This window comes from Chiloscyllium plagiosum, chromosome 31 (assembly GCF_004010195.1).
Source record: "Chiloscyllium plagiosum isolate BGI_BamShark_2017 chromosome 31, ASM401019v2, whole genome shotgun sequence".
Taxonomy (NCBI): Eukaryota; Metazoa; Chordata; class Chondrichthyes; order Orectolobiformes; family Hemiscylliidae; genus Chiloscyllium; species Chiloscyllium plagiosum.
In genome coordinates this window covers 1521638-1534377 of record NC_057740.1, presented here as the reverse complement: position 1 = coordinate 1534377, position 12740 = coordinate 1521638, and the positions used below count along the sequence as shown (strand labels likewise).

General features: G+C 42.1%; 1 protein-coding gene across 3 annotated transcripts in view; it reads left to right on the top strand.

Moving 5' to 3' along the window:
- The window catches only part of LOC122565130 (UV excision repair protein RAD23 homolog B-like), an 80096-nt gene continuing 67356 nt past the window's right edge, over positions 1-12740 (top strand). The window contains exon 1 of one of the 3 annotated variants that reach the window (XM_043720781.1): positions 1-145. In XM_043720781.1, coding sequence (XP_043576716.1) covers positions 80-145 — 66 coding nt within the window. In that variant the 5' untranslated portion in view covers positions 1-79. The remainder of the gene's footprint in view (positions 146-12740) is intronic. The other 2 variants (XM_043720782.1, XM_043720780.1) reach the window with 2 other exon arrangements.

Below are 12740 nucleotides of genomic sequence, written 5' to 3'. Positions count from 1 at the left end.
ACGCTCCAGGGGCGCGCACGCTGACATACCGAGTGACTGAGTGGCTGGAAGGGCTTAGACAGACCGAGAGCGGGAGACGATGCAGATCACGTTGAAGACCCTCCAACAGCAAACCTTCCGCATAGATATCGACTCCGAGCAGACGGTGAGTGTGTCCGGCCTGCGCAACGCCCAGGCTTCCAGCCCCGGCCGTCAGTTGGAGTGGGCTGTGAGAGGTCTCGAATGAGGCGACACGGCGACCGTGGCGGATCTGGAAACAGGCCGCGGGAGCGGAGTGAAGAGCGGCGCCTTGGGGCCTAGCCCTGGAGTAGGAGCTGACCCCCCGTGCCGCTGATTGCATGAGTGCATCAGGCCTTCCTTTTCTAGCGTCTCCGCCTGCCCGAGGCCCGAGGAAACTCCGGCGATCTTTGCTGCACTAGGCCGCCCTTAGTCAGTCAGTTTAGGTCTAGCCCTTCCCCCAACCCCCAGCTGGAGTTAATGGTTTCGCGGGATCATCCCACTCCGCCCTCGACACTGCTGGAACGGGATTATTTAACCGATTGTTCCACCTTTTAACAACAAGATAGTCGCTTTACTGTCCGCCTGGCGAAGCCTGCATCTGCCTAGCAATGTCCGGGCTTTAATCAGGAAAGTAGGGAGAGAACTTTTCACCTTTGGCCGGTTTTGTGGGTGAAACCCTTGTCATGATGGTGGGCACAGAATAGAAAGTCTAGGCATGATACATCAAAATTAGAAAGAGTAACGTTAAACCTGCACTGGGATCGAACCCAAAACAACCATGACACAGCAGCGCCGTGTGGTTGTCAGTGTGAAGTGTGCAGAGTAGTTAAGTCTGGGGCCTGCTACTTAGATATAATTTTGTGTGGGAAATACTTTCCAAGGAATAATTGTACGCTCCCGCAACCTAATATTTTTGAAAACCAAGTTTAACTTTTGCTTAAATCATTGCTGAGCAAATCCGTTGGACACATTAACTTTTGTAAACCTTCACCGATCGTATAGCCTGTTGTATTGATAACGTTTTAAGTTATTTGGCTTTTGATAAACTGTTATGCCCAGCTATTTTGGGAGTGACTGGGTCTGAACGTATTAAGTTGCATTCACAGCCACTTTGTGTTTGCAAGCTAACTGTTCACTTGTAGTGATAGAAACATGTCAAATGTTTCATTGCTGTAGTGGTGTGATATTATAATAATAGTGAAAAACCATTTTGATTTCAGATAGAAATAAATAATAAAGATAGCAAGTGCTGTCGGGTGAATAAGTCAGTTTTAACATGTTAAAGATTCAAACTGGCCAGATAGGGCAAAGAGATATTAGTGTTACTTTTTAAAGCTTCCGATTACTTTTATTGGTTTTAATGAGACGGTGGGAAAATGAATACCAGAAATTTGAGCCATGTCAGAAACAGTGAACGCAGTCAGCAAGTCTTTTGTATCTGTAAAGTGAAAACATTGAAGCCTGAAGGCGTGAGAACTTGAGGCATTACAGAAGTTAAATTTAATTTGATGTTTTTTGAAATGTTTGACTTTGTAGCAGGGTGAGCAGTTTACTTTTTGTTAACACTGTTTGAGTCAATCTGTTAGCTCAAAAAGTTTGTGTAACTAGATGCTCATAGATGCCTGTGGGAGGTGGTAGCATAGTAGTAATGTCAATGGTCTAACAATTTAGAGAAACCCAGGTCAATGTTTCTGTTGCATGGATTCAATTTAAATTCAAGTTTAAAAATGTAGAATTCAAAACTAGTCTCATTATTAGGTTTTACGAAGCTATTGAGTGTTGTAAAAATTTTCGTTCACTTGTTCCTTAGTGAAAGAAATCTGTCACCTTTTATCTAGTCTAGTTTATGTGACTCCAGACTCAACAGTGTGGTTGATCCTTAAATGGCCCCCAGATTGTCTTAGCAAACAAAGGGCAATGAGTGACTCTGACCCCGAGAAAGAATACAAAAAAAAGTGTGAAATGGCATTTGACACTAAGCTGGCCGAAAACCTTGGCCAGAGGTAGGCTTTGCTGAGTATCTTGAAGAGGGAAAGAAAGTAAGTTGATTTATGGTGCAAAATTGCTCTGTGACAGGATGCAATGTTTGATTCTTTGGAGGAAGATTTGTAATCGCTGGTGTCGATAGCTTTGCTTTTTCTGTTTGTATTGTTGATGATGTGGAGGTGCTGGAGTTGGACTGGGGTGAGATGACACCAGGTTATAATCCAACAGGTTTATTTGAAATCACAAGCTTCAAAAGCTTTCAAATAAACCTGTTGGACTATAACTTGGTGTCGTGTGACTTTTGACTGTATATTATAACTCTTATACGTTGGAGTTTCAGGCTCAATTTAAAGTTTGTGAATGGTGCAAAACCTAGAAGCGTTATCCGCGTCACAACTGATAATGTAGAACTTCAAAAAGGTGCAAATTGGTGGAATGGTCAATGAAATTCAGTGTGGAGAAACGTTAAGTGATTTGTTTTGGTAGGAAGATATTGAAGAGACAACATAAAATAATGGAGGTTTCAGGTTCCAGAGGGACCATTGAATGTGGCAGCTGTGATCGACAGTGTGATAGACAGTATATTAGACTACATTAATTGGAAATATTACAAGCGCAAGAATGTTATGTTAAACTTGTACAAAGCACTAGTTAGACCTCAGCTAGAGTTTTTGGGCATAATTCTAGATGCTACACTGTAGGAAAGATGTGAAGGAATTAGAGAAAGCTCAGAAAAGATTTTGAGGTTGGTATCAAGGATAAAGAACATCTCCAATCTAAATAACAGAAGTTAGTTCTGGAGGGAAAGAGGCTGAGAAGAGATTTGAAAGAGTTATTATAATTCATGTTCGGGAGAAATTTCCTACTTCTGAAAGGATTGAGACCAAGAGGGCACAGATCTAAACTAACTGGTAAAACAAACAAAAATGTTGAGGATAAAACATCATGAAGCAACTGATTAAAGCTTGCATTGCATTTTTTTTGAGAGTTCAAGACATTCAATTTAAGTATTCAAAATTAAGGAATTTGATTGCTATTTAAAAATGAAGAATGTGCAGCGTTCATGGGAGCATGCTCATAGGTAGAGCTGGTGCAGGCATGATGGACTAAGGACTGTAAGGATATTGAGAGAGAACTTTCACTCTTTGATACTATAGCAAACACCAGCTGCATTAACCTTGGCTTTTGAGTATTGTGAAAATGAACTGTTGCATTTTTCAAGGATTATTATGCATTTTATTTGCAAATGGATGAATGGTAACAGGTAATGGCTACTGATTCTCTTATGTTTAATGTTTTTAAACCTTCCCACTGACTTGTTAAAAGTAGACCATTAACCAATTTTCAGTCAGTCAAAGCAGACAGCCTTCTGTGGTTTATTCCCAGGCCTGTACTTTAGCTAATGAGACCCATGCCACCATTTGAGGTCCAGGTGTTAATTTCAGTTTCTTGAAACTGGGGAAGGGGAAGATTGGATTAATGTTCCCCCAATTCCTCAGCACTTTAACTCCTGCTGGAATGTTTGCATCTGTGAACAGGATTGAGCTCGGCTTTGATGTAGACTTGACATCACTTATGGATTTGTGAGGTCAAGTGACTGCTTCAGTAAGTTACTAGTGCCTGTGGATTGATATCTCAGTAAGAGTTGGAGCTTGCCATCTGTGAAACTGAGCCCCAGCAAATGCTGCCAGAAAAAAATGGGTGATATTTTAACTTCTAATGTTGCCTCATTCTATTTGTGTATTCTCTTTGAGCATTGACACTGCGTGTTTTGTCTGAACAAAATTGGTTATTACACATACTATGAAAGTACTTAAGATAAAATTCTTCAGCTTTGACCAACTTCTATAGTCATATTGCCATTAGAATGGAGTGGAGGAGTTTTTATAATGAATAGCAATTTCCAGGCATTTTTTAAAAGAAATATATTTTTTACTGCGGCTTTAATTCTTTTTATTGTATGCCTGACCATTTCTCTCTCAGAATATCTTGATTCTTGAGGTCACCAGGGGAGAGAGATATGTGTATAAAATTATCTAGTACATTGCACCTTCAAACTGTTATGCAGGAAACAAGTTAGCTATGCTTCTGCAATGTCATTATCATTATAATTCAGGGTAATATGTGGGAGTTACACCTAGGTGATTTAATTCTGTCCATCTCTTCAAAAGGGTTTTCAGCTCTTGAAATATAATTTAGGAGCTGAAGGAGGCCATTCAGCTCTTCGAGGCCTGCTCCACCATTCATCACAATCATGGAAGATCATCCAGCTCAGCAGCCTAATCTTGTTTTCTTCCCATAAACTTTGATCCCCTTTGCCCCCAGTGCTTTATCTAGTTGCCTCTTCAATACATTCAATGTTTTGACATCAGTTATCCCACAGGCTCACCACTCTTTGGGTGAAGAAATGTTGTCTCATCTCCTTCCCAAATAGTCCACCCTGAATCCTCAGACTGTGACCCCTGATTCTAGATGCATCCACCATTGGGAACATCCTCCTTGCATCTACCCTCTCTAGTCCTGTTAGAATTTTATAAGTGTCCATGAAATGCCACTGATTCTGAATTCCAGCGAAAACAATCCTAACCTAGTCAATCTCTCCTCATACATAGTCCCGCCACCCCCAGAATCAGCTTGGTAAACCTTTTCTGTACTCCCTCGAGAGCAAGAGCATCCTTCCTCAGAAAAGAAAACCAAAACTGCACAAAATAGTCTAGGTGTAGCCTCACCAAGGCCGTTTATAACTGCAACAACACATCCATGCTCCTGTATGCAAAACCTCTCACAATGAAAGCCAACGTACCATTTGCCTTCTTTACCGCGTACTACATCTGCATGCCTACCTTCACCCAGGTCCTACTGCAAACTCCCATCTTCCAATTTACAGCTATTCAGGTAGTAATCTACCTCTTGTTTTTGTTTCCAAAGTGATTGACCTCCTACTTATCCAAATTATACTTCATCTACCATTGATTTGCCCACTCGCCCAACTTGTCCAGATCATGCTGAAGGATCTTTGCGTCCTCGTCACAGTTCACTCTCCCACCCAACTTGGTATCATCTGAAAACTTAAGATATTATGTTTTGTTTCCTCATCCAAATCATTAATATTTATTGTGAACAGCTGAGGTCCTATCACTGATCCCTGTGGCACCCCACTAGTTACTGCCTGTCAATTTGAAAGGACCCATTAATTCCTACTTTTTTTTTGTTTCCTCTCTGCCAACCAGTTTTATATCCATCTCCACACGTTTCCCCCAATCCCATGCGCTTTCATTCTTGCACAATCATCTCTTAGGTGGGACTTTGTCAAACACACTTTCTGAAATTCCAAATATACCACATTGACTGGTTTCCCTTTGACGACACTGCTAGTTACATTTTCATAGAATTCTAACAGATTTGTCACCCATGATTTCCCCTTCATACATCCATGCAGATTTTGTCTGATTCTGCCATTGTTTTCTAAATGGTCTGCTATAAAGTCCTTGAGAATGGATTTGAGGAATTTTCCCCACTACCAATGTTAGGCTGACTGGTTTATAATTTCCTGGTTTCTCTCTACATCCCTTTTTGAATATTGGAGTAACATTGGTTACCTTTCAATCTCCATGTACTGTAGAGTCCTGGAAGATGACTGCCAATATATCCACTATTTCTAGAGCTCAGTGATGTAGATTATCAGGCCCTGGGATTGAATGCAGGTAAATCCCCCTCAATCTTTTTAGCACCATTTCTTGACTAATATTGATCTCTCTTAGTTCTTCCCTCTCACTAAATCTTGCATTCTCCAGCACTTCTTGTATCTGATTTGTGTCTGTAGTAATGTCGTGTGTACATAGTAATCAGCTTTATAAAATTAGACTCTAAGTTTGCTTAAATGAATCCGGAACATATCTCTTTCTCTTTTTCACTGTACAGTGAAATTGAGGTGGTGCATCTTTATTTAACTTAAAGCTGACTTCCAGCTGTTTGTGCAATTACGTTTTACACTCAGGGTACCCTAGAGGAGGCAATCTGATCTCTGTGTGGTGTAATGAATGTGGAGACCGGACATGCCTCTGTCTTTAGAAACTGAACCTCCAGGTATGTATCTTGCTTGTGTGATATATAGACCGTATTTACTTCAGAACTTGTGTAGACAGTTTGCTTTTTTTCCTGAGATGGATAAAAAATTCAGCAGTGGTTATTTACTGATTTGGTTTGTATGTAAGAATCTGAGGAGTTTCAATGACTTCAATTTGTGACTAAGTGCCATATAGCCAATGAAATATATCAGTCTTTCCTTCAAATCTATTATCTTCACCACTCTCTGCAAAAGGTCATCACTGTACCTCTGCATGCTTGCAATTCACAGTTCCATTGAACTGTGTGTATGACTGTCTTTCCTGGTACTCACATTTTAAACCCATCTTTTGGGTTTTTACCTATGTCACATTACTGAAACACCTCATCAAGGGCATTGGTGGCAAAATAAACTATCATTCCTTGGCTTCCTTGATCTATTTGCTTCTTTTGGCAGATCACCTTCCTGGATTGAAACATTCCCCTTGTCAGAATATGTTCTTATCCACCTCACGTAGCTAGACAATAACTTGTAATAGCTTCTTGACTTCACTATACCTCTGTCCTTGGTAACTTCATCTTAACTGTCATTTCCCACTTATAAGCTGATAGCTGACACTACTGAACTGCAGTCTCTCCTTTGTCTCTCCATGTCTGTAAATTATCAGGCCGTTTAGTCAATGTCCTTGATTATCAGAAACATAATTAAATATTGATAAGATGAAATTGTCTTCATTCCCTATTTTATTTCAGATTTCCAGCATCTGTTGTGTTTTTGCTTTTATTTCCTAGCTACTCATTCCATCCATTAGAGGCACAATTAGTGTTTGCAACTTTTCATGCATTTGAGCCTGAGATACGTATCCAGTCACGTCCATGCTATTACCAATGTTGCTTATTTATATCTAACATCCCCAACTTGTGTACTGCGAGAAGCAAAATTCTAATTATCTGTTGACCGTTGAGTCTCTTCCTACGTTTTTGAAAGTGAGGTTATCCACATCTCTGCTTCCTGTAATCTCGCTTGCACCGGGTAGAGGTCAAGTCACCATCATCTTAGATGAGCTTGGAGCTGCTGTCTCATCAGAGAGTAATGACTGGTAGTGGACTTAACCTGAGGGTGAAGTTGAAGGCAGTGCTTCATGGTGACCTTGGTGGAGGAGAGGCTTGTTGTCATTGAGATCAGTTGGCTGGGTGCCATGCAGAGTGATGTCAACAGCGTGGTTTCAATTCCCACAATGCTGTGTTACAATTAAGGCCTTGCTGCCTTGATCACACCCTGCCCCTGAAGCATGGTGACCCTCAGGTTGACCACCAGAGTCATTGTCTCTCTAATGAAAGCAGCCGTCTGGTCCGCTGAGACTTTGGCAACTGTACTTTTACTTGCACCAGAGTCCCAGCTTGTTGACCTTGTAAAGCAACTCCTTGGTTTTAATCATTTCAAGCTCTCTCAACGCTGCCCCTCCTTTCTTTATAATAATTTCCAGTCATAAAGCTGTCTGAAATATCAGTATGTCTTCCATCCTGATGTTTCGAGCATTGATGATATCAATTGATCCAGTATTTGTGGCCATGTGATTAGCTATTTGGGCCCTAAACTCTGGAATTCTCACTCTTGACCCTCTTCTCCTATTCCTCACATCTTTGTCAAGTTTTTGACCATCTACGGTAGTATTTTTATTTGTGGTTTGTTGTAATTTTTTTTTCTGTTGATCCAGTGTAAAGTGCCAGATGGCATGAAATTTGTGATATGCGTCCAACAAAGTTTCCTAAATCAATATGTAGAGGGTCCTACTTGGGAGGGTGCAACACTGGACATCCTCTTAGGAAATGGGGTTGGGCAAGTGACTTGAGTGTCGGTCGAAGAGCACTTCGGATAAAGAGACTGTAACTCTTTTAGTTTTAGCGTAGTTATGAATAAAGATAGGACAGGTGGACAGGTCTTAACCGAAGCTAAACTGGAGCAAGGCTGATTTTGGGGCCATTAAACAGGATCTAGCAGAGTTCGAATGGGTGAGTCTGTTTGAAGGCAGAGGACTGACTGGCTTTTAAAAGTGTGACTTCAGGAGTCCAGGGACCGTGTTTCCCTGTGAGAGTGAAGGAAACACGGCAGATGGAATTGGCAGATAAAGATAATCCCAAGAGTTTCTATACCTATATTAAGAGTAAAAGAGTGGCTCGGGAGAGAATAGATTCCCTTAAAGATCAGCATGGACATCTTGTGTGGAGTCACAGGAGATTAGGAGGTTTTTTTAATGATTTCTCCCATGTGTTTTCTACAGAGAGAAACATGGATGCCAAGGAAATAAGGGAAACAAGTGGGACAAGTGTTTTGGACCCCGTACCTATTACCAGAGAGGAGGTGTTTGCATGAAGGTGGATATAACCCCTGGGCCTGGTCAAGTGCATCCTTGGGCATTCTGGGAGGTTAGGGAAGAAATTAGAGGTCCTTGCAGAGATTTTTGTTTCATCTTTAGCCACTGAAATTCCGGAAGACTGGAGGGTGGCTAAGAAAGGTAACAGAGACAAGCCAGGGAGCTACAGGCCAGTGAGCCTGACGTCAGTGGTAGGCAAGTTGATGGAGAGCATACTGAAGGACAGATTCAACCAACATTTGGACGGTTGAGGTCTGATCAGGGATAAAGTTTTTAAAAATCACAGTTTATAGTCCAACAGGTTTACTTGGAAATACTGGCTTTCATCAGGTAGCTGATAAGGGAGCAACGCTGTGAAATCTAGTACTTCCAAATCAACGTGTTGGTTTATAAACTGGTATTATGTGATTTTTAACTTAGCCCATCTTAATCCAACACCATCTGATAAGGAATAGTCAGCATGGATTTGTGTGTAGGAAGTAATGTCTGACAAATCTGAGTTTTTCGAAGAGGTAACCAAGAGGAGAGATCAGGTTCGGGCAGTGGATGTTGTCGATGTGGGCTTTAGTAAGGCCTTTGACAAGGTCGCGCATGACCGGTTAGTCATGAAAGTTAGGTGTCATGGGATCCAGGAAGAGCTAGGTAATTGGATTCAAAATTGGCTTGATGGTGGGCAGCAGAGGGTGATGATTGGTTGTTTCTCGGACTGGAGGGCTGTGACAAATGGTGTGCCACGGGGTTGGTGCTGAGAACTGTGGTATTTGTTATTTACATAAATAATCTGGATGTGAATGTACAAGGTATGATTTGTAAGTTTGTGGATGGTTCAAAATTAAGAGGATCTTGAACAGATGGGGGAAATGGGCTGCGGATTGGCAAATTTAGTTCAATAAGAGAAGTGTGAGGTATTTCACTTTGAAAAGTCAAACCAAGGTAGGACTTTTGTGCAGGTCATTGCAACATAGAGGGCCGAATGGCCTATACTGTGCTATAATGTTCTATGACTTGTATAATAAATGGTAAAGTCCTGAGGAATGATGTGGAACAGAGGGACCTAAGAGTACAAGTACGTAGTTTTTTGAAAGTGGTGTCACAGGTAGACAGGTGGTGAAGAAGGCATTTAGCATACTGGCCTTCGGTCGAGGCATTGAATATAGGAATTGGGACATTGTTACAGTTGTTTAAGTTGTTGGTGAGGCTACGCTTGGAGTAATGTGGACAGTTTTGGTCACCCTATTATGGGAAAGACATAGTTAAACCGGAAAGAGTGTAAAGGAGATTTAAGAGCATGTTGCCGGGACTAGTAGGCCTGAGTTACAGGGATAGGTTGGCCAGGGTAGAACTTTATTCCTTGGAACTTAGGAGAATGAGAGGTGATATATGAAACCATGAGGGGCATAGATTGGATGAATACGTATAGTCTTTTTTTTCCAGGGATGGGGAATTGAAAACTAGAGGGCACAAGTTTAAAGTGAGAGGGGTAACTCCTTCACGCAGAGAGTGGTGTGTTTTTGGAATGGGTTGCCAGAGAACATGGTTGATGCAGGTACAATAACAACAATTAAAAACATTTGGATAGGCACATGGATGGGAAGGGTTTAGAGGGATATGGACAAAATGTGGGCATTTGGAATTAGCTGAGTGGGCACCATAGTCAACATGGACCGTTTGGGCTGAAGGACCTGTTTCCATGCTGTATTAACTCTGACTGTGTGACTCTACCTTGCCCAAGATTAAACCACCACCAGTCGTCTCTTTTACATTACCTTTCACTCCCTTGCCTTGTTTGTCTTCCCAAAGTCACCTTATGCTCTTGTCAGCATTCAATTCTATTTGTTAATTTTTAAAAAAATTAAAAATCTTTCCTGGGATATGACTAGTGAACATTTATTGCCCATCCCTCGATCTCGCTAGAAAGTAATGGTGAGCTCCCTTCTTGAACCGCTATAGTCAGTGTTCAGTAGGTAGACCCTACTGGTGTTCGGGAGGAAATTCCAGGATTTTAATCCAAAGATTGAGGGAACAGCGATATATTTCCAAGTCAGGATGGCCAATGTGTTGGAGAGGAACTTGCAGACGGTGGTATTTCAGTATATCTGCTGCTCTCATCCTCCTAAATGAAAGTGGTTGTGGGTTTGGAAGGTCATCTCTAAGAGTCTTTTGCAACTTTCTGCAGTGCATCTTGTAGTTAGTACACACTGCTGCCACGGGTGTCAATTGTGGTGCCAATCAAGTATGCTGCTTTTGTCCTGGATGGTGTCAAGCATCTTGTTGTTGGTGCTGTGCTCAGCCAGGCAAGTGGGAAGTGCCTTGTAGATGGTGGAGTAGGCTTTGAGGAGTCGACTTACTTGCGCTAGCATTCTGAGTGTCTGACCTGCTCTTGTAGCCATTCAGCCCTTTGAGCCTGCAATATGATCATGGCTGATCATTCCTAATCAATATCCTGTTCCTGCCTTATCTCCATAACCCTTGATTCCACTATATTGAGAGCTCTATCCAACTCTTTCTTAAATGAATCCAGAGACTGGACCTCCACTGCCCTCTGGGGCAGAGCATTCCACACAGCCACCACTCTCTGGGTGAAGAAGTTTCTCCTCATCTCTGTCCTAAATGGTCTACCCCGTATTTTTAAGCTGTGTCCTCTGGTTCGGCACTCACCCATCAGCGGAAACATGTTTCCTGCCTCCAGAGTGTCCAATCCTTTCATAATCTTATACGTCTCAATCAGATCCCCTCTATCTTCTAAACTCAAGGGTATACAAGCCCAGTCGCTTCAGTCTTTCAGTGTAAGGTAATCCTGCCATTTCAGGAATTGACCTTGTGAACCTACGCTGCACTCCCTCAATAGCCAGAATGTTTTTCCTCAAATTTGGAGACCAGAACTGCACACAGTACTCCAGGTGTGGTCTCACCAGGGCCCTGTACAGCTGCAGAAGCACCTCTTTGCTTCTATACTCAATTCATCTTGTTATGAAGGCCAGCATGCTATTAGCCTTCTTCACTACCTGCTGTGAATCCAGTCAGGTTTCTGGTCACTGGTAAGCCTCAGGATGTTGATAGTGAGGGATTCAGTGACAGCATTGAATGTCAAGGGGCAGCAGTTAAATTGTCTTATTGCCTGATACTTGTGCAGCACAAATGTTACTTGCCACTTGTCAGCCAAGATTAGATATAGTTTTAGGGCTGCTGCATTTGAACATGGACTGCTTGAACATTGTGCAATCATCAACAAACTTCCCCACTTCTGACCTTATGTTGAAGGAGCTGAAGATGGTTGGGCCTGGGAAGCTATCCTAAGAAACTCCTGCAGGGCTGTCCTTGAGCTGAGATGACTGACCTGCAAGAACTGCAACCATCTCCCTGTGTGCCTGATATGATTCCAACTAGTGGACCCTCTTCCCTGATTCCCATCGATTCCAGTTTTGATAGGGCACCTTGATGCCATACTTGGTCATGTTTAAGCCAAAAGGGTGTTAATGAGCAGGTTCTTGCTAAGCAGATGCTGCTTGTCCACGTTGTTGATGACACTACCACCTATCACATTACTTATCGAAAGCAGATTGGATTAGTTCTGCTTTTTTTGCACAGGACGTACCTGAGCTATTTTCCACATTGTTGGATAGATGCCAGTGTTGTGGCTGTATTGTTAAACAAGCCGTTCCAATGTGACAAATTCTGGAGCACAGGTTTTCAGTACTGTTGTCAGAATGTTGTCTGTGTCCATGGTCTTTGCGATTTCCAGTGCCTCCAACCATTTCTTGATATCACATGGAGTGAATTAAATTGGATGTAGACTGGCATCTGTGATGTTGTTGACCACTGGAGGAGACAGAGATGGATCATCCACTCGGCACTTCTGGCTGAAGTTTTGCAAATCTTTCAGCCTTATCTTTCTTCATTTCAGGTTATTTGTGGAGCTGCCTCCTCCAGTGAGCTGTTTAATTGTCTGCTATCAGTCATGACTGGATGTGGCAGTGTGATCTGATTTGTTGGCTGTGGGATTGCTTAGCTCTGTGCATCACTTACTACTTATAGTGTTTGTCATAGAAGTAGTTCTGTTTGGTAGCTTCACCAGATTGCCACTCATTTTCAGGAATGTTTGGTTCTCCTGGCATAATAGAGGTAAAAACAATGACTGCAGATGCTGGAAACCAGATTCTGGATCAGTGGTGCTGGAAGAACACGGCAATTCAGGCAGCAAAATCGACGTTTCGGGCAAAAGCCCTTCATCAGGAATAAAGGCAGAGAGCCTGAAGCGTGGAGAGATAAGCTAGAGGAGGGTGGGGGTGGGGAGAAAGTAGCATAGAGTACAAT